General features: G+C 37.4%; 1 protein-coding gene across 1 annotated transcript in view; it reads right to left on the bottom strand.

The window, feature by feature from the left end:
- Positions 1–1,673: 1,673 nt before the first annotated feature.
- Positions 1,674–24,283, bottom strand: part of LOC122794875 (extracellular calcium-sensing receptor-like) — a 338,203-nt gene continuing 315,593 nt past the window's right edge. The window contains exon 5 of the mRNA XM_044063474.1: positions 1,674–2,575. Within this exon, the coding sequence (XP_043919409.1) occupies positions 1,674–2,575 (902 nt within the window). The remainder of the gene's footprint in view (positions 2,576–24,283) is intronic.

Raw genomic sequence — 24,283 nt, forward strand, 5'->3', positions numbered from 1 at the left:
CCTAGGGTTTGTTTCATAATTAGATAGCATGTGGAATTTTTTTTTTTAATTAGCATTCATCTTTTATTAATTTATACTTAGTAAAATTGTGTTAATAAAATTGGTTATTTATAAGGATAGTAGATAATATAATAATTAATATAACAAAGTTGAGTTGTGTATTCATTTTCTATCAGGCTAAAGCCTTCTCATAATACTGGACACTATGTTAAAAGAAATCTTGCTGCTGTGATCAAGGATCTGCCCTGCTCTTGGTATTTAAAACTTTGGCTAGGCAAAGTTCTATTTTAATGCTTTGTGAATAAAATTTGTAAGTCAGTTAACATGGTCTTTGGATTTCACTCTGGATAAAAAAAAATGAAATTACACTCCTAGCTAATAAATTTCTGCATACAAAATGTAACTAATCATTAGCAACATTTTAAACCTCCATTTACATCAAACAAGATTGTTCTATATTTACGCTATTAAACCTTAAACATATTTATTTCATAGCATAGTTCAATGGTAAGGACAGGATAGGAGATATGATGAGGGTAAAGAGAAGGAAGCTAGATTAAATTAAGGTGCCCTTGAATCTTCTTTAAGACTAAACATCTTATATCCCTAAAATACAACACATCACAAATTCTCCATCACTTCTTTTGAGAATCCTCCATAGTCCTAATTTGTCTTTACTAACCCCCTATGTCACATATGTTAGTCTGATTCTCACCACTTCTTTGAATAACAAATTCACTTGTCCCAAACATAATAAAAGGTGGCTGGAACCCATGTGTTACCAAGAACCTGACAATGCTGCTTTATTTACTTGCACTGTATCTAACAAGTGATGAAGATGCATGGCTCTTGCATGCGATAAACTCTGCATCCACGCTGTTTTGTAAATCAGAAAAATGCATCAATGTATCCGCTACAGTAGACCCTATGTTTCCAAGTGCTAGACTAATGATGTGTACATAGTATACCTATGCGTGGCAACTGGGATGTGATCAGTGGCCACACACCAAACATTACACTGCTTAAGGAGTTATGGGACTATTCTGTATAATATCTAGCCTATCTAAATTGGCCATTAGCTTCTTAAGCCCACAGTGCTACAACTTCAGACCTATAAACATTGGGTCGCTCTTCATGACTTTTAGTATTAAGGGTGGCCTTAAGCTTTTCGTACACTGTCCTTTCCCTTCATCACTTGATGGACTTGCACCAGCTTTATTGTTAAATGAAGCATTAATCTTTGCATTCCTGCTTTTTCTTGAAATTTGGATTAGGATTTGTGACTCATAAAGTCTATAAAACATGGTGCTGTTTTCTAATAGACTGTGCCAGTTCTGTGATTAATATAGTTTGAGGTTTCTGGGGAAGCTTTGCAGTGAAACAAGTCATTGGATATATTGTTACAATTTCCACTATTTATTCAGTTTTCAATCTTTTTTTGTTTTGCTTGAACCACCTGCAAATATTACAATCTATTTATCTATGGTTTTCTTCATCATTGTATTTGATACTGTTATTTTTTAAATTTGTATCTAAAAATACATAGAATACATTTACAAACTCTACCCAAGTACCAAAGAAAAATATATAGTCATACAGCTGCATATCCATTTGAAACATAGCTATATACTTACACACATAACAGTTCACTTATTTCATAATGCTCCAAACCATCACTGAAATGTGCCTATTAATTGTCTTTTTGTATTTTTCTGTGGTTGAAACAAAATAATGTAACACTTCTGAAAAAATATACAGCTGAGTAATCCGGCACTAGAGGTTAAGATTGCAAATATCTCTACTGCAACCATGTATTTACCCTGTGTGCTCAGGTATGCAGGGATAAAAGACAGCCAAACACAAACAAATACTAGCATAGTAAAAGTAATGTATTTGGCTTCATTGAAGGTATCTGGTAAATTCCGTGCTAGGAAAGCAACTATAAAGCACACAACAGCTAACATTCCTAGATACCCCAGCATGCAATAGAAAAAAGCAGCACTGTGCTCATTGCACTCTATTATTATTTTCCCATTTGTATATTTTGTATTGTGTTCTGGAAAGGGTGGGTAGCTTAACAACCAAGCAGCACATATAATAATTTGTACAAAGGAGCAAAAGCAGATTACTAATTTGGGCAGTGAGGACCCCATCCATTTTCTGAGCTTACTGTCAGGTTTTGTTGCTTTGAAAGCAATGACTACAATAATAGTTTTTGCCAGAACCAAAGAGACACTAATGGAAAAAACTATACCAAATATGGTCTGCCGAAACAGGCAAGTTGTTGCAGTTGGATAACCAATAAATATTAAAGAGCAGAGAAAACACAGCATGAGTACAAGAAGAAGTAGGTAACTGAGTTCACGGTTGTTGGCTTTGACTATTGGTGTGTCTCTGTGTTTAACAAAAATCCCCAGGACTGAGACATTCAGCAGAGTCATGAACAGAGCAATGATAGCAAGAGTCAAACCCAGGGGCTCCTCATATGTTAGGAATTCAATCACTTTTGGGATGCAGGCATCATGTCTTTCATTAGGCCATTGATCTTCTGGGCACTTCCAGCAGTCTGGAGAATCTAAGACAGATATTAAAGAATGATTAACCTGACTTAACATGGAAAAACTTACGTTACTCAAATGTGCATCACATTATTTTCTATATACCATGTTTGTCCTCCCACTGTTAAGATTCTAATAACTTTAATTAAATATTACAGTTGAAACTGTCTGGTGATTCTTATGATAACATACAAGCAAGAAAAACAGGTAATCATATCAGATTAAACATGAACCCTGTTCTAAAAGGCAGACAGAATCCATTCAAGGATTCCTAAAATGGGTAATAGCTCTCCAAATGGCATAGGAACAAAGAATCAGACTATTCCAGCAGTGGTCCAGGTTCAAGAGCAAACACAGACATCTGAAAGGTGAGCTAAGATGTGGAGACTTTTCACCACCACATGAGGAGGGGTCAGCAGACCCATCTATACCGGAAACCCTCTAAGGGAGGCTGGAATGTTTGTCTATGTCTTATAGGTCTGCAAGAGGGCAAGGTGGCAGATGTAATAAGTGGATGATAAAGCAGAGTTCTTAACACCATAACACCATTGCTTCTTTCCATAAAAATACAGAGGAAAAGTAGGGCATGTCCCTGGGATTTACTTTCAAAGCAATAATGCCTGTTAAAGAGTTAAGTTTCTGAAGGACTAGAAGTGATAGGGACAACTGTAAACAAGGACAATCAAAAAGAGGGGTCATAGCCATGCAATACCTGATAAAAAGAAAATAAAAGAAAAAAAGACAAAAGAAAAAAGGAAGAATAAAAAGGCAGCTAAGGAAAGATGCATATACTTCATAGGTTCATAGTTTCATAGGTTGGTATTAGGCTATCGGCCCTAGGGCCTATACAAGCCTAGCCATAACAATTCCCTGGCTATTTCTTCCCACACTATTTCCTTCCCTGGACCCCTGTCTAGCAGGGTGACTGATGTGATCCCTGGGGTGAATTTCCTTTCTCCCATCCAATCATCAAGGTTCCTTTTGAAGAGAGCCAAAGAGGCACTCTGCTTGACATGTATGGGCAGTGTATTCCAGAGTCTGGGGAGTCTCTGGGTCAGGAACCTATCCCTCCAGCATGTTTTGTTTATTGTGATGACAAGGTTTAGATCCCTGGAGCATGTGGCTCTGAGGGATTGGGATTTCATTAAGAGTAGCATGTCCAACAGCTCTAGGTTTGACATGGCCTTGTATGTTAAGCAGAGATCGCCTCTAAGTAGATGATATGTGACAGAGTATAGCTGGAGGTTTTTAAGGCGGTCAGCATAGAGAATCTGCTTTAGGCCTGTGATTCTTTTAGTGAGGTATTTCTGCAGCCTTTCCAGTTGTTGCAGATGTCTTGAGAGGTGCATACCAAATGGGGCATTGTATTCTATAATGGGTCTAATGAGGGATAAGTACAGTGGGACAATGACCTCCTTTTTTCTGGATGCAAAGCCCTTAGTGATGAAGTGTGCCACATAGAAGGATTTCCTGACTGTTGTGACGATGTGGTTATAGAAGGTGAGACCACTGTCCACCTGTGTCCCTAAGTCTCTTATCACACTTTTGGTGTTTAGTGTACTGCCACCTATGTGATAATTCACAGGTACATGTTTTTTCCCAAAGGGATATACATTTCTTGGCATTGAGCTTGAGCCCATGGCTCTGGCACCAAGCACCTGTTTCTGTAAGGCCCTTTTGTATTGTATCCACATCATTTGGGGATTCAGTAATGGTTCCCAGTTTGCAGCCATCTGCGAACTTTGTTAGCCAGAGTCCCTTAGTGTTGGCCTGTACTTCAGAGAAGTAGACGCCAAACAAAAGCGGTCCAAGGACTGAACCCTGAGGTACTCCACTTGTCATTTGTCTGGAGCTGGATTTGGAGTCGGCTACTTTTACAGTGTGGGTTCTGTCAGTAAGCCAGTTGGCAACCCATCGAGTGACGTAGGGATTAATGCCCAGCTAGTAAGTCTATCTATGATTCCAGAGTGGAGGATGGTGTCAAAGGCCTTGGCAAGGTCCAGATAGGCTGTGTGGACCACCTTACCCTCATCCACGGCTCTGGAGACTGATTCGAAGAAGTCAGTCAGGTTCAGGAGACAAGATTGGCCTTTCATGAACCCAAACTGGGTGGTGTCCAGTGTTTGAAAGTTGCCAATATCTTTGTTTATAAGTTTCATGATAATACGTTCCATGGCCTTGCAGATCAGACTCATCAGACTGATGGGGCGGTAGTTCCTGGGATCCAAGGTGGATTCCCCCCTTGTGGAGTGGGATAACTGTAGTTGTGCGCCACTCAGTGGTCACGAAGTCTGAGGTGAGGCTATGATTAAACAAGACACTTAGGTGAGGTGCCAGTTCATTTTGTAGTTTATGTAATACACAGCCTGAGATGTCATCTGGCCCCATGGATGCTGTATTCTTAGCTTTGGAGAATGTGTTTTTTACCTGTGTGGCCATTATTACTGGAATTTGGCAATCTTCCGGTATTGAGATGGGTCATTTAGGGGGTGAGAGGGGGTAAAGTTTGCACTGAATTGATCTGCCAGGATATTTGGCAATATACTTGGGATCAGTATATTTAATGCCATTCTGTTGTAGCTCAGAGTAGATCTGAGCATTGCCATTTAGATTCTTGACATAGTTATAGAATGCCTTGTGGTTGTCTTTGAAATCTTTGGCAATTTTATTTTCATAACTAGCTTTGGAGGGTTTCATGAGGGTTCTCAGCTTCTTACTGAGGCTGGTAAGTGATTTCTTGCATCCCGGGATTTCCTCTTTTCTGCAACAGTTTCTTCCTTTTGTTGTAAGGTTTGTTTATGGCAGGGGACCACCAGATTGGCTTCCTTTTTTTGGAGGAGAGCATATTGGTTCTATTTGGGATGGCACGATTCATGCATGAGTGGATGTGCTCTTACAGTGCCTTCATGTAGGATTCAGCAGTCAAACTTTCAGTTCTTGTCTGCATGGGTGTCATGAAGTTTGTCATTTCTGACTTGAGTAGCATGAAGTTGGCTTTGGAGAAGTTTTTTATGGAGGTTTCCTTACTGGGTGGTGGGGCTGGGATGTGGATGTTAAGGGTGATTAGCTTTTGGTCAGACCTGACCAACGAGGGGGTGAGGTTTCCCATGTTGGTAATGACCAGGTGTAGGATATTGGAGCCTCTGGTGGGACTATGGATTAGTTGATCCAGGGCATTGGAATTTATGAATTTATGAATTCCAAGAACCATTGGGCAAAGGTTTTGGTACACAAGTAGTTTTCCCAATTAATGGCAGGGTAGTTGAAATCACCCAGTATTAGGGTGCTTGATTGTATCTTAATATTTTCCAGTATGTTTAGAAAGGTGTAGTGAGAATCTAGGGGCATGGTGGGGGATCTGTAGCAAGCTACAATTTGGATTGCAGTCTTACCTAGTGTTAGTTGCACCTGGAGAATTTCAGACGCATTGTTTTGGCAACTAGCCTGGTGGTGTGAATATCCTTGGTGAATACAGACACTCCTCCACCTTTAGTGTTTTGGTCCTGGTTTAGTGGCCGAAAAGAGTGGTAAGAGTTGTAGCCTGGTATTGCAGGGGTGCTCCCTGGAGCCTTGAACCAGGTCTCAGTTACTGCACAGATATCAATGTTCTCCATTTTTAGGAGTGCCTCGAGAGAGTGCATTTTGAGGTTTAGATTTCTACCGTTGAGTAGCATTACCTTCATAATTTGCATGCTTGTACCTGTTACGGTGGTGGTTTTGTCCTTTGAACTTTGCCTAAAAAAAAGGCACTATAGGGGTGGCAAGAGCCTTAGCCAGTAATCTGAATCCCAGGGGCGACAGGTGCAGACCATCTCTGGCAAAGCATCGTGGTCTGTCCATGTCGTCCCAGGCAGACAGATACTGGATCCAGTTTGAATGACACCAGATTACAACTAAATATAATTTTGATACTTCAACAGGTAATCAGGTGTCTATTTAAAAATCTAATTATTTCTCAAAACAATTCTCCGAAATGTTAACTAGTAACAACAGTAACATTACCTTATTATCATGTGAGCCACCAATGAAAAATGTAAATGGAGATATATATGATGACAGAATAATTTACAACCAGGCAACATTAATGCTGAATTTTCACTGCTGGTATTGCAACTCTGTTAAATAACTGGTATGCGTAAAGAAAAAAATAATTGAACGTGTATTTTAAGTAGTCTCCTTATTTGACAAGCTGTTATATCAAACTAACACAAAAAAAAGCAGGCATTATTTCTGTATCACAAAGATAACACAAAGTAACCCCAAATATTAAACTGATAACAGAAAATTCCCAGTGGAATTAATGTGATATGGTAACTTATCTTAATGTGAAAAAAGTTGACAGACAAACGCGTAATTCAAGGATTCACATATCAAAAGTTCAGAAATAGAGACTAGCTGATAATTCATGCATTGCAAAAAGCTCATTTGCAACATAGCAAGATCAGGTAAGTGATTTGCAGTTCATAAACAGGAATAAAGTGTTGTGTAAGCTCCTTGGTTTTTTTTTTGTTTTTTTTTTTCATTTACAGCTCAGTGCTAACTACAGGTCCCACATTCCCATATTATGATACTCTTGTCTGGTTCTCACACTTACTTTACAATGCTGCAGCATGTCATATCTTTTGAGTTTCCTCTTTCTTCCCCCCAGGGATGAAAACTTGCAGGTCATCCCCCACAACACAGAGTGAATTTGGCTACTAGTGGGTATTCATCCCAATGTAGCTAAGGTCATGCTTTTGCTGATCCACCCTAACTATTAACAGGGGACTAGGGCACAGTTATGTCCACAAATCTTTGATGTACATGCCTCTGTACACATAGCACAGGGAGTCTGATGGTACCCCAGTTTTAGTATACCCTGTTCTCTCCCAATGGTCTCCACCATGGGCCAATATGATGCAATACTGTCAGGACCCATCTGGACCCCCACAATTTCAAAGTTAGCTGTCAGCTACTCATGCCAACATCCCTGGTTAGAAGCACATCCTTCTACTGAAAGATACATGTGGAGGCTTATCAAATGTATCCCTTTTACCAATGTTAGTGTGACTACAGTGTTATTTTATTTTAATAAGGAGGTATGTAGCTGCAAGATTGTATCCCCCTACCAGAAAAATGCTTGCTTTCTAGTCATTTTTGGGCAGATGGTCTGTAGTTCTACCATCTGTACACAGTATCTATTTTATATCTCAAATATTTGCTTCTTTTTTATACCTAGAATTTAGTTCCACATTATCCATTTGTGAAAAGTTTTTCTATTAATTCTAACTTACTGAATTTTTCCTAACACAAAACGGTCTTATCTCTAAGATTTTAGTTTCCTCACAGCAAGACGTTGTCCCATTCGATTCTCAGCTAGAGCGTCTTCTGTGTGGAGGCATGCATGAATGGGCGTGCCTTCGTTGAAGGCTGTGCGTAAGGGCTGGTAACTCGGCATGTAAAAATCCACTACCAAACATTAGCGGACCGGAGTTCCGCTGTGGTGACCCCTAACCAGGATAAGCCGAAAGGCACAACAACAACAACAACAGTAGTTATTTTACCTCAGCTTGTGTTTTTTTTTTTTGTTAATGAATTAAACTCACTAGTCAGGGACAATACTAGACAAATATAGGTTGAAGATTGAGGGGGACAAACACTTGACTACAGGATGAAGGTCATTGGCATTTGCAGTAAACTATCATTTTTTTCTAGAAAAAACTGAATGGAGGAAATGACCAAGGGCACTGCACCAAAGGTAAAAAAAATCCAACAAATTTATTCCACAATGATGAGATCTTCTAAACTGCCAGGGTTTTCTAATGAACTAATAATCCATAGCCAGGTTCCTGATCCTACATACATGAGCTTCCTCACATCTGTTTCTTAAAACTTTCTTTTTAAAGCTGTAATGTCCTTATTTTTCATACTTCTGAGACAGTTCTCTTACAGTTAGGCAACACAAGTGACTCAGCCAACCGGTATGCAGTTCCCCTTGTGCCTGTTTGCATTTACTGTATCAAAACTGACATTACATCCCATTGCTTCACTTATTATTTGTAAGCAGTTAAATGATTTTAACAAATGAGTCATCATAGCTTACTTGATTCTGATTGTTTATTTGCTTAATAATGTAGTTACATTTGTTGCCAGTAAAGGATCAGCTGGGAAGTCTCATTTTTAGTGAAGTCCCTGGAAGACATCTCCATACAAATATAGTCTTCATCTTCTGGCTTTTCCCGGTTAGGGGTCGCCACAGCGGATCACCTGTCCGGTCATGATTGGCAGTAAAATTTTTACAGTATCGAGTTGCCAGCCCGACATCCAACCTTCCACAGAAGGCACACATATGCACGCACTCACGCTTAGGGCCAATTTAGAGTGTCCAATCCACCTACAGCATGTCTTTGGGATGAAACTGGAGCACCCGGAGGAAACCCATGCAACCACAGGGAGGACATGCAGACTCTGCACAGAAGGCACCCCAGCTGAGGATTGAACTGGAAAACCTCTTGCTGTGAGGTGGCAATGCTAACCGCTGCACCACCGCAGCCACCCCAACATTTTTGAATTCTGTTTGATACACACACACACACACACACACACACACACACACACACACACACACACATTTATGGCAGTTAGTTAAACCTGATCACTAGTGGTCTTCACAGCCCTAGGCAATCCCAAGCTCTATTTCTAGAATTTGATGATCTGATTCTCAAAGGTGGGTAAACAAAGGGGAACGGGTTACCTCTGTCCTACTACAGCACTCCAAATTTCACAGTTCACTCCTACATAAAATGATACTGATCAAGGCATGCACAGTGAAAGACTGCTGTGGTCTCACAAAGAAAGTTGACAAGATGAATCAGGCTAACGGTAAGCATTTTAAACTAGTCATGGGTAAGGTGGTAGAAGACAAGAATCAAGTTTGGCTGCTTTGAAAGGAACAAAAAAAGAAGCACATTCTTGGAGGAAGCTGATTAATACAAGATGCAAGAAACTGCAAATGCAGTCACAAAAGTGGTCAATTAGCACCAACAGGATGTGGGCTAGATGAGAACCTGATGATTGACACTTCCAGTGGCCTGTTATGGAAGGTATCTCCAGTCTGCCATATTGCGCAGAAAGCATTTCATTACTGAAAAATATATCATAATATGTGTGTGTGTGTGTGTGTGTGTGTGTGTGTGTGTGTGTGCGCTTGTGAAATTCTCAAAATAATCGCAAAACCTCTATACCTAGCAGAGGCAACAGCCATGGAACATTAAGGGAGCTGCTATTGCAACAGAGTTGTATGAAGTAATTGCAGACACAGATCTGACGATTTGTTGGCCCACTAAACAATACAAGCACAGAAAAAAGTCTTTTTTTAAATAAGCTGCCTTGATTAACGTTATTTATGATAACTGAAGACATTGTTGAGAACATAGAAAAAAACTCATGCAAACAGATTTTTCTGAGAAATCTGATGTAAGCAGTGACAAGATGTGTAGAAATTCTTCAACAGGGAAATATTAGTAAATGAACAAAATATATAAATTTAGAAGAAAGTACTGATGAAATTTGTACAACAATTTTGGCTAAAAATATAAGAAAGAAATGTGGCATGTGTATACAGAAAAACATTTTCACCAATGAGCAATTACACAATAAATAGCAGGAATCCTATTAAAAATCAGCTGTGAAAATACAGAGGCAATATTCCAAAATGCAGTTGCTGAACATTCAAGTCACCAGATTTCATGTTGCAACATAAATTCAGGATTTAGTAAGTGGCTGGTTCAGCATTTATATTTCCACATGCTCTTTTAGGAAGGTTAAAATTATCAAGTAGTATTCCATTAATTCTTATCATTTAAGTTCTAATTTCTTCACCTAGCATTTCTGCATACTGTACCTAGTTTATGAAAGTTCTTGCCCACAACTGCCACGAAGTTCATACCCAAGGATATTGTGATATATCACTTTAGGAGCAAACATTAGCATACGAAGATGCATGCCATATGACTGCTAGTCTAAGAGCACTTTCAGTAAAGCTCTAAAAATGAATACACTCTGCACCTTTTATCCTTTGACTTTTTCCTTTATGACCTGTTTCAACAGAAGTCTATTACCTGGTGTCTGGAGAAAACTTGAGTTTTGGCACCAAAATTATTTGTCTGTTCTATACTTTGAAAAGCAATAATGGAAAATAAAAATAACAAATTAATTGCCATTGTGAAGAAAGTAGACACTATTTGTGCTAGCATGTCTGATTGAGTTTTTGTGCATAATTTCAGATTATCCTGTGTGCTATATGCCAGTGTGACTAGCTATGATATTGTAAATAAGTACTTACATGTTGATGTATAATCCATTTGTACAAAATGTTTTAAAGACTTGAACAGTGTCATTTTACATTTCTAACTGTGTGTGTATGTGAAGAAAGATTCTAAAGGCAAATTGTTTGAGATTCAGTTGATCTGCAGAAGATGTCATCAGAATGTTGACAGTTGCTATGCGTTACCGTCAGAAGCTGAAAGACACAATAAGGAACTTTTAGAAAACAGCTGTTGGTTGATTTTCAAAATATGAAATTAAAATTAGAACCAGAATAGTTGTGACAGTTAGGCTAGTCTATAAAAGAGCATGCTGAAGACAATTAACAGTCAGTTTTCAGTAGTCAGTTACAGTTGTCAGTTGTGACAGAAGTACTGTGCAGTGAATACCCAAAAGGACTCACCAAGAACTGTAAGCCTACCTTTGTTCTGTTGTAGTAATTTAGTTTAGATCAGGGACAGTGTTCTTTAGTCAGATAGGAAAATTATAACTAATGAGATCAGTTAGGGTTTTTCTAAATGCTGGATTTCTATCCTTCAGTATTGATTTCATTTTCAAGGTGATTGAGCTCTGTTTGCTTATTGGAAATTACTGTTGTGTATTTTTAATAATTTTACTCAATAATAAATATGTTTTATTAACTTACATTTTGTCTGATCAATCAGTGTTTTTCTTTAGCAATTTGAGATTTCTTATACTTGCTTTGATAATTCAATCCAGGGCCACTCTGAAAGCCTGGCTGCTTAAGTCATTTGCTACTATTTATTCTAATATTTAATTTTCATAATTGGATACCCTTTAGGAGGACATGAAGACACTCTGATGGGTGGCAGCATTACTCTATTATTTTGGGGAAGGGGCACAGCTAGAAATCTGTGTCAGGCTTTCTCAGAAGTGTTTGGATGTGTGAGATTTAATTTATTTAAGTGTGGGTGTATCAGAGGTCTTAAACTGGGATACATTGCTCTGAACTGCGTAATAAGGAGTTATATTTGAGATGGACAGAAGTATACAGTCCAGTCCCAGGATATCGAGAGTGTTCCTCTTTTGCTCTTTGGGGGAAATTGTGAAATATTACTCCTATTTAATTGACAGCCTCATATTGGAATCAGTAGTGAGGATTGAAGTTTCTTAGTTACCGACCCAGGATAGTAAGGGATGTCACATTATTTTGGTGGCAGTTCAGTGGGATATTATCTGGACATCACATTAATTGGTGCCAGCTGTGTGGAAGTTTTAATTGGACTTAGTAGCCTGTGGGTAGTCATTAAGGTGTGCATTTTCAACAGCCACAAAGTTGCACAAAAACATAAAGGTTTGCATTTAGGACTTTAAATTATATAGAAAAGACACAATTGTCAGCATTTCTACAAATTGAAATTGAGGAAACTGCACTTATTTAATACTTTTAACCTCCAATAAAAAGGACAAGACAAATTAGCAGTCATGAAAAAGAATTTTAAAGCAAGGGATCAGAAAACTATAAAGGCTAATGTACTAGAGTTAAGGAAAGAACAAGAGGCTGAGTTTCGTTACTTAATGATTCACTAATAAGAGATAGATTGTCTGAGACATTAGAACAGCCAAGTGAGAGGAAGACTGTCTATCAAAGTAGAAGTGGTATTAAATAAGGCACTGGAAGTATGCAGAATAAGTGAAATTGCAAGTATGCTATTAAAATGGCTTGATGAGGAATTGAAAGTGTGGAAATTTAGTACAAAGCAAAGGGGTAAAACAAATATAAAATACATGAGCTAGGAAGCCATGAGAAACCTAAGATGATGCTGTAAAGCAATTATGCAGTTAAAATCAAGCCACGTGTCCTTTTTGTGGTTACAAAACACACACAAATATACATATACACATACACTCATACACACACACACATTCACAATGTGTGAGTAAAAACAAAATACATATGTTTCATGAGATTTGTGTGTCACTGAGCATAAAATGAATGAAAAAAATGAAATGTTTATGGCTGCAATAAAAATGCATAAATTGAGTGCAATATAAGCCACTGAGAGTACTAGGAATGCATGTTGGTCCAAAAAGATTATCAACTGAGGCAAAAGAATAATCTGCTTTTAAAGTACTGAAGACATATTCTAGACATACTGTGAATCCTGCAGTTAAGGTTTTCCTTAATTATAAATGTCACAGGTCATACTAAGTTGTGTATTGAATTTTGTTTTTGAAAAAAAAATACAATTCAATTGAATATACTAAGCTGCTTGATCTAAAACAACATTCTGCATGGTGAGAGGAATTCATAATACACACATTCAAGATGGAGTCAGCATGAGTGTCAAATAAAATGTTTCTTATAGGCAGTTACAGAAAGTTCTTATTAATGCTAGCAGACACAGAGTTAAGTATGCATCCCTCAGAGTCAAGCAGGCAAGCAGTAAACAAGAAATGGACCAAGCAAGTTGGAAAGTTGTAGAATTTTATGATATTTTGCTGAAATATTCATATTTATTTACTGGATTAGGTTGTTTACAAGGGAAATATTGTACTAAAATATCTTCAGATACAGTGATAGCATTCCATATAGTAAATAGAGTACCATAGTCTATTAAAGAGGTGAGCAAGAACTAAAAAGAATGGAAAGCCTTGGCCTGATTGTTAAACAGCTGGATCTGACTGACTGGGTTAATATTCTGAGTACTGTCATGAAGCAGGACAAGCAAAGAATTTGCTTAGACCCCCCCCCCCTCCAAATTTAAATAGAGTAATTAAATGAGAGCTCTGGCCATTGCAGCCAGCTGAAGAGGTTGTTTCAAATATTCCCAGTGTAACTTTTTTGTTCTTTATTCTAAACAAAACTTTTGGTAAATTAGGGTAGAATCTAATTCAAAGCTACAAATTGACAATACCACACTGAGAATATATAGTCTTAATGCTACCTTTTGGTATTTCTTCAATACCAGAGGTATTTCAAACAACTGTGGCAGAAATAACATAATGTATAGATGCTGTGAGCAGTATAAAAGCTGACCAGAGATTATAAGAAACAACCCTTTGTTGGTTTGCAATGTATTGCTTCTTACTGTTAAAAAGAGGTATGACTGTGAGCAAATTCCAGCTTTTGTGCAACTTTCACAACTGGTACGGACAGAGCAATAACTTTATTCTACTTAATTTAATATTTAGTTGTACATTGCCTGTGTGATTTTTCTCATAGTAGTTGATTAAAAATCTGTTTGAACTCTGTGATAACTGATTTTGATTGTCCTTTTCTTTCAGAATTTTTTATTCATTTGCAGCTGAAAATTAACTCCTTAAATGATTATGCCATTAATGATTTGTTAAACCACATGTATCTTGCACAGTGAACTAAATGCTATGTATATTTAAAGGTAGTACCTGATGACACTGGTGATTTGTGTTCCACATGTCAAAAGTTGGATGATTTGCTTACCATTATTATTAGTAAATTAAGACTTACTGATAATGATTGCACTTGTGCAATTGGCACAGCTTGGAGAACTTTTGTTGCATATATTAATGACTGACCTGGTGAGATAAATAATGTTAGGCAAATACCAAACAGAACATATTTATGAAAGGAACTGTCTGTTGTCAGTAAAGATCACTCAACCCCTATTCAATAAGATACCACTGACAGCTTTGGAATTCTGGATACAAGTATTCAGCAATCTGAAGATTCAGAGTATGTAGAAGAAAAGAAAGGATGACATTCACAATAAATAACAAGGAAGAAAAATAAGCTGATTAATGTTTATAAAGCAAAGAAAATACATACAAAAATAACACTGCTTTGTTATGTAACACACAGATTACAGGGCATGATAAAAATTTTATACCATAAAAACGTCAGTCTACAAAAAGGCTTACATTTTCCAAAAGAGAATGTAGAAAAAAGGAGGCAAGGGGCAGGTGAAAAGGAAGAAATCAAAACTGAACTTGAAAAATTTGAAGAAAATTACTGTAAGTAAAAAGAGGAGAAACACAGAAGTTGACAACATGTCTCAAGCGGTGGATATACAAAGCCAGCTGGATGAGAATTGTATGCTTGCAAATGTAATAAGCAATGAAAACAGTGGGACTAATAAGACTAATGGTGATGAAGAACATTCCTTTGTAATAACTGATAAAGCAGATATTACTGAATTAGAAGTTGAAGATTTTTCAGATCTAATCAGAAAAAATATTTGTATAATTGTAAATTCAATTATCAGAGGAACTGATACATAGGCAGAGAAGATTATGACCATCAGATAGTGTTATGCTTGCCATGAGCAAAAATAGAGGATGTGAGAAAGGCCTTAGAATGCCTTAATGTTAGGAAGCATGGATCTGCTTTTATTCATGTTGGTACAAATGATCTCATCCACAAGGACTATCTGACTGTTATTAGGGAACTTACAGCCCTCTTAGATAGTATACCTTGTACGGGTGTAAGAAAGTATTTTTCATAAATCACATATAGAAAGGAGAATCAGGTAACAGTGAATAAAAAGACTTTGAGTAAGTACCCATATAAAAAGTCCCATTTAAAAACTGGAAATGTGTAGAGCATCTGAGCCTAATTTGGGACATGTGTTTCGACAGGATGAAGTACACTTGTCAAGACCAGGGAAGAAAATTTTTGCAGCATATATTTTGGAATATTTGACAAACACAAGGAAGTATTTTTGCCAGCTCACCAGTTTAACATTTCACAAATAGCAACATTTAATGCATCTCCAGTAGCTGTTAATGCTAGGAGCATTGATAATATTTTTTTATTGAAAAATTTGCTATGTTCCCACAAGATTGATGTTGTTATTGCTTGTGAAACATGGTTGAAGAACAATGACTGGAAACCAGTTATCTCAGTATAAATGGTTTTACTGTAACAGAAATTCCAATACAAAATCAGGTGGAGGTGTTATGATAGGGATTAAAAATTGTCATAAGACCTGTGATTATTACATTTTCAACGATAGCACCGATACTGTAGATTATGTAACTGTGAAAATAAGGACAAATGTGTACCATATAACAATTGTTGGAGTATATAGACCACCAAAGTCAAACACTGATGACCAAGTGGAATTCATGCAGTTCTTACATGAAGCACAAGAGGGAAGAATAATAGTGGCTGGAGACTTAAATTTATCAGAAATAGATCAGAACAATATTGATTGAACAGCATTTGTCAGGAAATTATTTACAATGTATAGTCAGAAGCAACAATTCCTTCAGATTGTAAAAGAAATACTGTTATGTCATGTCAAGTTTGAACACTGTTGATGTGCAGTGACTGTGATGCCTGTGCCCTAGCCCAGCAATCAAGGAGCCTCAATCCTCACCACTAACACCAGTGAGGGGTGTCTCATATAGGAGGAAATGATAACAAATACACACAGTAAAGTGAAATTTCCCTTAAGAGCACACAGAGATCACACTCAGTATGGGGCTGGTCGCTCCCTTGCTCTCCAGGTCCCCAATAAGATTCCCCACTGGCACAGCTATAGGTCCATATATCAGCCTAGTGGGCAAGCTAAAACCTCCAGCACCCTCTCTGTCCAACCAGTCCCTGCCCAGGTAGCTGTCTCTCACACACACACACACACACACACACACACACACACACACACACACACACACACACAAACACATGTGCGCACGCACACGCACACATTCACACACGCACACATTACACACATACACACTTTGAGAAGAGTTTATACAACCACACAGACACTCCTGGGGAAGGCTGGCACAGGTTCTCCAGCTGTGCCCCTTTTTCCCAGACTATACAGTAGTCCCAGCTGCCACCACCTACTAATATTTATCAGCTACTCAAAGGGCTTTAAAAGGGTGTCCAATTATTACTGTGCAATATTATTATCCAATTGGTAATATAGCCCAGGGCTAAAGCTATTGAAGTGGCATTGTACAATTTTACCAAAAGCATGCAAGTACTCTAAAGAGCTTAAATTATCTCTACAAAAACAGCCACAGTTAAAAATGGTTTAAAATATTTAACAAATAGTCAAAACACAAGAAAATACTTTTTACTACACAGTGCTAGTCAAGAGTTCAGAGATCACATAGAAATACTTAAAATAATTTAGTAGTACAGTTATGACATCACAGAAAATCACTTAGTCTAATCTTTCTAGTTTCTAGCTATTTCTAAGAGAAAACACAAGTCTAAGATAATCTTATATATAGAGCAAGACAGTGCTGATGAGTTGGATGGTCAAGACAAAAATGCTTAATATTCTCTGATTCTCTCTGTTTTTAAAATCACATTCCTGGTTCACATTACATCATTCTTCACACTTCCCTGGGTTACATTACATCATTCTTTACACTTCCAAGGTTAACAGAAACTACATTTACATTCTTCACCTTTGGGCAGAAACCAGAGCAATAAAGACATTTATGCATGCAAATTCTGGCTATTAACCCTGGCCTTAAAACAATAGCAAGAATTCCTTCATCTAGACTGGCCGGAGCCATGTTTACATCAAAGGGTTACAACATGCTTTACTTGGTCAGTAGAGTGCACTGTTGTTACATTTTTTTTCAGTTCCACATGTAACACTATTTTTACCATTTAAGACAACAATCCTGTGGTTTACATTAATATTTACAGATGACAGAATTATCTCTAAAATTCTAGCTGGCTAGGCTGGCAGCCTTCATCTATCTTCACCCAATCTTCACAGTGACCATGGGATTATAAATGTTAATTTTTTTCTAGATAATTTAAAAAAAAACTGAAATCTAAACAAATGCACAAAAGATTAGTAACAGATTATATGAAACCAAAACAGTAACTATGTAAAACTAATTGGAGTGATATGTTCAGTGGAAAAACTGCAGCACAAATATAGAATGTTTTGAAAGAGAAATTGTATGCAAAAAAAAACACTTAAACATCAGGATCTAAGCACCAGTTTCAGGAGGATATATTTCCACAAGAACAAGATACTTAATTAAGGTGAGAGATCAAAAATATAAGAAATAGAAACAAGGTCAAACTACAGTTTTGAAAACTGAAATAAACAAGCAGGACAGACAAATTAAACTTAGTGTGAGACAAGATCAAGATACATTTCAAGACCTGTATATAAGGATATTGAGTATAATAATAAATGATTTTATAGATACATAAGACTTGGTAGGAGTAACGACACACTAATTAATAAACTCTGTGCAAACTTAAGAAACTCCAGACAGATGCAAAAACAAACTTGAAACCACAACCAGCTATTGCAGTGCCCATATAAAATCACACCATATACAAAAACGTTAAAAATTAAAATTTATTATCATATGTTAAGCCCTTTCATTCTCAGTGATATGGAACTTCATCAGAACAAACATAAAAACTCCAAAGATGTTTTAATACATCATTCTAAAACCACGTGACTACTACATCCAAAAAAGAACTTCAATAAATTAGCACTTAATTAACAGAAAGTACCTCATAGTTCTTTAACTTAAGAACAGGATTTAAAGAGCAGGCATCATTTATACCAGGATGATTCATGGCATTCAATTTCAATTGCTATTTACTCTGTGGTATATAATGTTTATTAATAGCACCGATAATGTATAGACTCTCTCAGCTAAACACAAAGTTATTACTGAACTTCTTTGAACATTAGGATCCCTAACTAAAACATTAGTAGGTGGACAAACTAAAGAACCTATTTACTTTTCCAGGGAATTCATTACATTTTCTATGACATCACTATAAACAGTGAAGAAAATGCATATTGTGTCTGATGAGCATTTGAGAAGCATGGCCAACAATGTACATGTATTTTTGTTTAAGAAAGTGCTGGATTTAGAAGGGATTCAACTTTTTAAATGCATATCTAAACTACATTTACTAATGAGATAGGGAATGGTTAAACGCAATGGATATATTTTGTGCAGACAAGTGTATGACCCTACCAAGTTCAGCTTTAATTCTATGCCACTGAATCTGCAGTTATATTATTCTATTAATCCTAGTATGGCTTTATATATATATATATATATATATATATATATATATATATGGATCGGTATGTAACTGCACTCTCAAAAAATGGTGAACTGGGAAAAGAGGAATAGCACTAAATGTTAGACTTTAAGACCCCCTGTAGAATATCAGAAATAGCATAACTCAAGTGCAGTAGCTGAATGTGTGAATTTAGTCCATCAAAACCTGGTTGCTGTCAACATGTAGCATTCTGTGTTCTGTCTCCCTTTCTAGGAAATGGGAAATTATAAAGATTATGAATATTATAAAAGCTGTCATCATTTTAAAATTTGAAATAAAACACTAAATGGAATGATATAGAAAATTGTTGGTAGTATTTAATATAAATAAAATAGAAGCTCTATTTCTTAGGGAACACTAATTTTTGGTTGTGAGCCCTTAATTAATTATTCATTCATCCATTTATTTGTGTTTATATATTCATTGTACTTTGTCAGTACACTGTATGTTTCATATTATACCTTTTTTGTGTGGTTGTTTAGCAAATGGCTCCATTGTGTAATGGCTAGCACTCTGGACTCTGAATCCAGCAATATGAGTTCAAGTCTCAGTGAAGCCTGTCTTCTTTCTCCCATACTACCTATCTCAGTCCACTAGAATCTCTCACTGTTCAATCCAATATGATATTCATGGGAGATCTCAACTATCCCTCTATAGACTGGGAGCCCTACACCACTTCTAATGCACAAGCTCAGAGATTCCTAAACTTTGTTAATACCAACATCCTGAAACAGTTTGTCCATTCTCCTACCAGGGGTACAAACATCCTTGACATTGTACTCATGAATATGGGGGAGCCAGTGTTTCTCACCCATGTAATATCGTCACTCATCAGATCTGACCATAAGGCAGTATTAATTGAAATAAAAATTAAAGTTGGGTATCCAGTGAAACCAAAAACATTTAGGAACTATTCCAAGGCTAACCTCTCTCTATTAAGTAACACCTTGGCTAAATTCCAAGCACCTCCCGAACTCAGTAAACACCATAGCATTCTCTGAGCTATTTACAAAATCTCTGTACCTCCACACTGATAGCTATATAGAGCGAGCTGTGCCACTCTTATTAAGAATAAGACAAACTCAAAAGACAAGCTACCCTGGTGGAATCACAGTATCAATCAGTTATACAATAAAAGAAAAAAAATTTGGCCAAGCACAAGTGGAACAAATCCATACATACTAAAAGCAACCCTGACCAATCTAAACAGGCAGCTAAGAGGGTTAATTAATACTTCAATTGCTAAATATGAAGAAAAAATAGCTTCTCAGGCAAAGGACAACCACAAAGTTTTCTACAGCTATGTCCATAACCTCAGAGGAACTACACAACAATGTACAGTACTTATTGTAAATGGCATCGCCCACACTGAACCAGAGGCCAAAGAAAATTTATTTATTTATTTATTTTATTTATTTTTATTTATTTTACATTTGTTGACCGGGCTAGTCCTGCTGGATACATATCCATTTTCAGCAGAGGCCCGGGGAGAAAAGCTCCTCGAGAGTACAAAACAATATTTGATTTTAATAAAACAAAACTATAAAATAAAATAAATTCAAGGTTAACAAAATGGAAGTAGTATATACAGTTAAGCTATTTTATGCAAAAAAGAACATATTGAAGTAAACAGTTGGGTAAAATAAGTAAGATGTACAATACAGGAACACACTTGAAGAGGTGAGTCAACATGAGATATTAGAGTGACAAAGAGGCATATAAGATATAAAAGAGAGTACAAATTAGTTGAAAGAGAAGTTATAAATCTGGATTCCAGTAAGCAGGTGGATTATGCAGACATTGAGATTGAGAAATTTAGTGAGAAGACAAGAGAGGTTAGTCTGGGTTAAGACAGGTGCATAGCCAATGTCTTTTAAGGTAGGATTTAAGCCTGATTTTAAATTGTGAAAGTGATGGTAGTGAGGTTAGGTCACTGGGAAGAGAGTTCCAGGATTTTCCCACGGTGTTAGAGAATAGAGAGTCCCCTGCCTTGTTGTTGGCTTTTTGTGTTAGTACTAGCATTTTAGTGGCTGAGCGGAGGGTATTGAGGTTACTGTAGGGGATGATAAGGTTGGTAAGAATCGGTGTGTTACTAGGTAGATACAGGATTTTATAAGCAAATATTAATTGTTTAAGTAGCAGTAGGTTAGGTAACTCTAGCCAACCAAGAGTTTTGTAATTAATACAGTGGTGGGTCCTAAATGTTGAGCCAGTTGCAAATCTTGCAGTATTGTTGTAGGAGACTGCTAGTTTGTTCATGTTGGTTTTTGAGAGGTTAGTATATATTGGGGAGGCATAAAGGAGGGTAGAAATTAGGTGGGTCTGGGCAATAGTAGATCTTGCTAGTGGGGTAAGAAAGGATTTGATCCTATATAGTGAGCCTAGTTTTTTGTTAACTGTTTTTATGGTATTGCTTATGTGGGCTTCAAAGTTAAGGTTATTGTCAATTAGTACCCCTAGGAGTTTTGTGTTAGAGTCAAGGGAAATGATGGTTCCGTTATTAGAAGTGACAGTGAAGTTTAGAGGTGTGGCTCTGTGGGTGGGAGTGAAAAGTAGAAGTTTGTTTTTTTTCGGATTTAGGATGAGACATTGATGTTGAAGCCAATCCTCAACTGTGTTGAACACTTTTTGGGTAAGAGATTGCAGGTCAGCTGGATTTGGGGCTGTGCATATTAATGTGGAGTCATCGGCATATTGTATTAAGGAGGCCTGAGGAATAACAGTGTACAGGTCATTGATGAAGACAGAGAATAGAAGTGGTCCAAGTATAGAACCTTGGGGGATGCCTAGTGAGATGGGGAGAAGGGGAGATAGGTTGTTCCCCCACATGACTGCTTGTTGCCTATTGCTTAAGTAGGATTCAAACCATTGTATAGATAGAGTATCAAGGGACAGATTTTTTAGTGCGTTAATGAGAAGTTTTTGGTTAACCATGTCAAAGGCTTTGGACAGATCAATAAAGAGGGCTGAGGATAGAGTGTTGTTATTGCGATTTTTATTTATACAGTCGGAGAAGGATAAGAGGGCAGTAGTAGTACTGTGAAATGGCCTGAAGCCATGTTGGCAGTTAGCTAGTAAGTTGTTGTCTATCAGGTGTTTTAACAGTTGCCTATGAATGCATTTCTCCATGATTTTCGCCAAAGGAGAAAGTATGGCAATAGGTCTATAATTGGATAGTTCCCTAGAGTTTCCACCCTTATGAAGGGGGATAATATGCGCAATCTTCCAGGTGCTAGGAATTGCACCTTCAGAGATTGTTCTGTTAATCAGAATGGAAATTGGGTAGGCTATCGCATCTGCTGCTTTCTGTAGATATTCAGCAGGAAGGAGATCGGCTGCAATGGTGGTAGGTTTGAGTTTTTGCAGAAGGGTACAGATAAGGGATGTAGAGATGGGTTTGAGATGAAATGGGGGAGGTAAGGTAGTATTATGGGATGGTAGAGGTGAGCTGTTGGGAGATAGTTGGTTGGCAAGAGACTGAATGGCTTCAGTGAAGAAGGAGTTAAAGGTTCTTGCTACTTCCTTTGGATTGTCCTGGTCTGCACCTACAGATGGGGGGGTGACAGTACGACCTGGATGTAAGAGAGTATTTATACCTGCCCAAAATTTTTGGGGTTTACTTTGCTGGGTATTTTGGAGTTTTATGTAGTACTTTCTTTTATCTGACAGGATTGATTTTTTGTGTCATTTCTTAACTGTTTGAACTTGATGTGATCTTCTTGGTTTTTGGTAGTACGCCATAAGGTCCAGTTTTTATTTCTAAGTAGCATTTTTTGTTTTGTATCTTTTGAGAGCCAGGGTGCAGGTTTGTTTCTAGTATTAATGGTCCTTATTGGAGCATGGAGGTCGAGAATGTTTAGAAATTTACTATTAAAGTGGATTACTGCTTCCTCTAGAGGTAGACTATTAAGGGGTGCCCAGTTGCATGCTCTAAGTTCGTTTTGGAAATTATCAGGGTTAAATTTAGTTTTACTCCTAATAGTTCTATAGGTAATTGGATTTTGGATATCAGTCTTGTCCCTGATTATGAAGGTTAGAGCATGGTCACTTATATCCTCAGGGAGAGTACCAACTTTATAACTTAGGTGATGTCTGTTTATTAGTATCCAGTCTAGGGTGCTTTCGGTGTTGTTGTTTTTATTGGTCTTTGTGGGGGAGTTTATAGTTTGAGTAAAACCATGTAAATTAAGATGGGTAGAGGGCTGTTCTGAGGTACAGCTATTCCAATTTATATTAAAGTCTCCGAGTACTATTGTTTCTTGGGGATAGTTGGTTGATAGCCAATTCAGGATATATTCTAGTTTGTTTGAGTTATCCCCTGGGGGAAGATAGATGGCAATAATATAAATAGATTTATGGTTATTGAGTTGGAGTTTGGAGATAAGTATTTCTTCATTGCTAGTTGGAGGGGGCTTAGAGTCAATAGAGGTAACTTGTAGACCAGACTTGTAAAGTATTGCTATTCCACCTCCCTTCTTAGCTAATCTATCTAGTTATAATGTGCTATATCCTGGAGGAGTAAATTCATTGTCATGTATAGTTGGTTTGAGCCATGTTTCAGTAAGACACAGGATGTCAAATGAGTGTACATCTATGAGAGCGTGAATTTGGGCAACCTTGTTATTTATGCTTTTTACATTTAGATAGGCTATTAATAGTGAGTTGGGAGGTCTAATAAGGGATTGGGTGGTAGTAGGGGTTGCTATATGGGTAACTGTAGGAAGTGTAGGGCTTGGACCGGGATTAGGTTGGATATCACCATCTATTATTGACTGGAGTTGCTAGTTAAGTGGGTGTTGTAGGTGTTTACATATAGGGAACAGAGATTTTTTGGCTTGAGGCAGATAGTATTTAATGTGATTTAGTCTGTGGTATTTTGCTGATAGGTAGGTTGTTGTACTAATTGTGTTTGAATGAGAAGGAGTGTAGGCTATGGGGGTAGAGGAGGTTTGCTTTGTGGAGTAGAAAAGGTTTATGTGTTGGTGATGCTCATAGAAAGTAAGTAGATAGAGTATAATAAGAAGTGGTGAGATAAGGTATGGAAGTGTCATGCCACATAACAGAAGCCCCGCAACTATTGCTAGGGAACAGATCATCAATGCACTTTCCAAGGCCATAAATATTATGTCTATGAGCCCTGATAACATCCCAGGATGTTTAATAAATATCATGAAGAATGAGCCCTCTTTTCCACTTGAATCACTTTTCAACTGAAACCTTCAGTCAGGTTTTTTGGCCAAGGAATGGAAGATGACTACAGTCACTCTTCTGCACAAAGGAGGTCCAACCACTGACCTGGGTAACTACAGGCTAATAAGTCATCCGAGCCTCATGTTTCAGGCCATGGAAAGAGTCATCATGGACATGATAAATGAGAACATATGAAACCTGCAAATAATGGGCC

Source organism: Protopterus annectens, chromosome 2.part1 (genome assembly GCF_019279795.1).
Source record: "Protopterus annectens isolate FY-2018-M chromosome 2.part1, PAN1.0, whole genome shotgun sequence".
Taxonomy (NCBI): Eukaryota; Metazoa; Chordata; order Ceratodontiformes; family Protopteridae; genus Protopterus; species Protopterus annectens.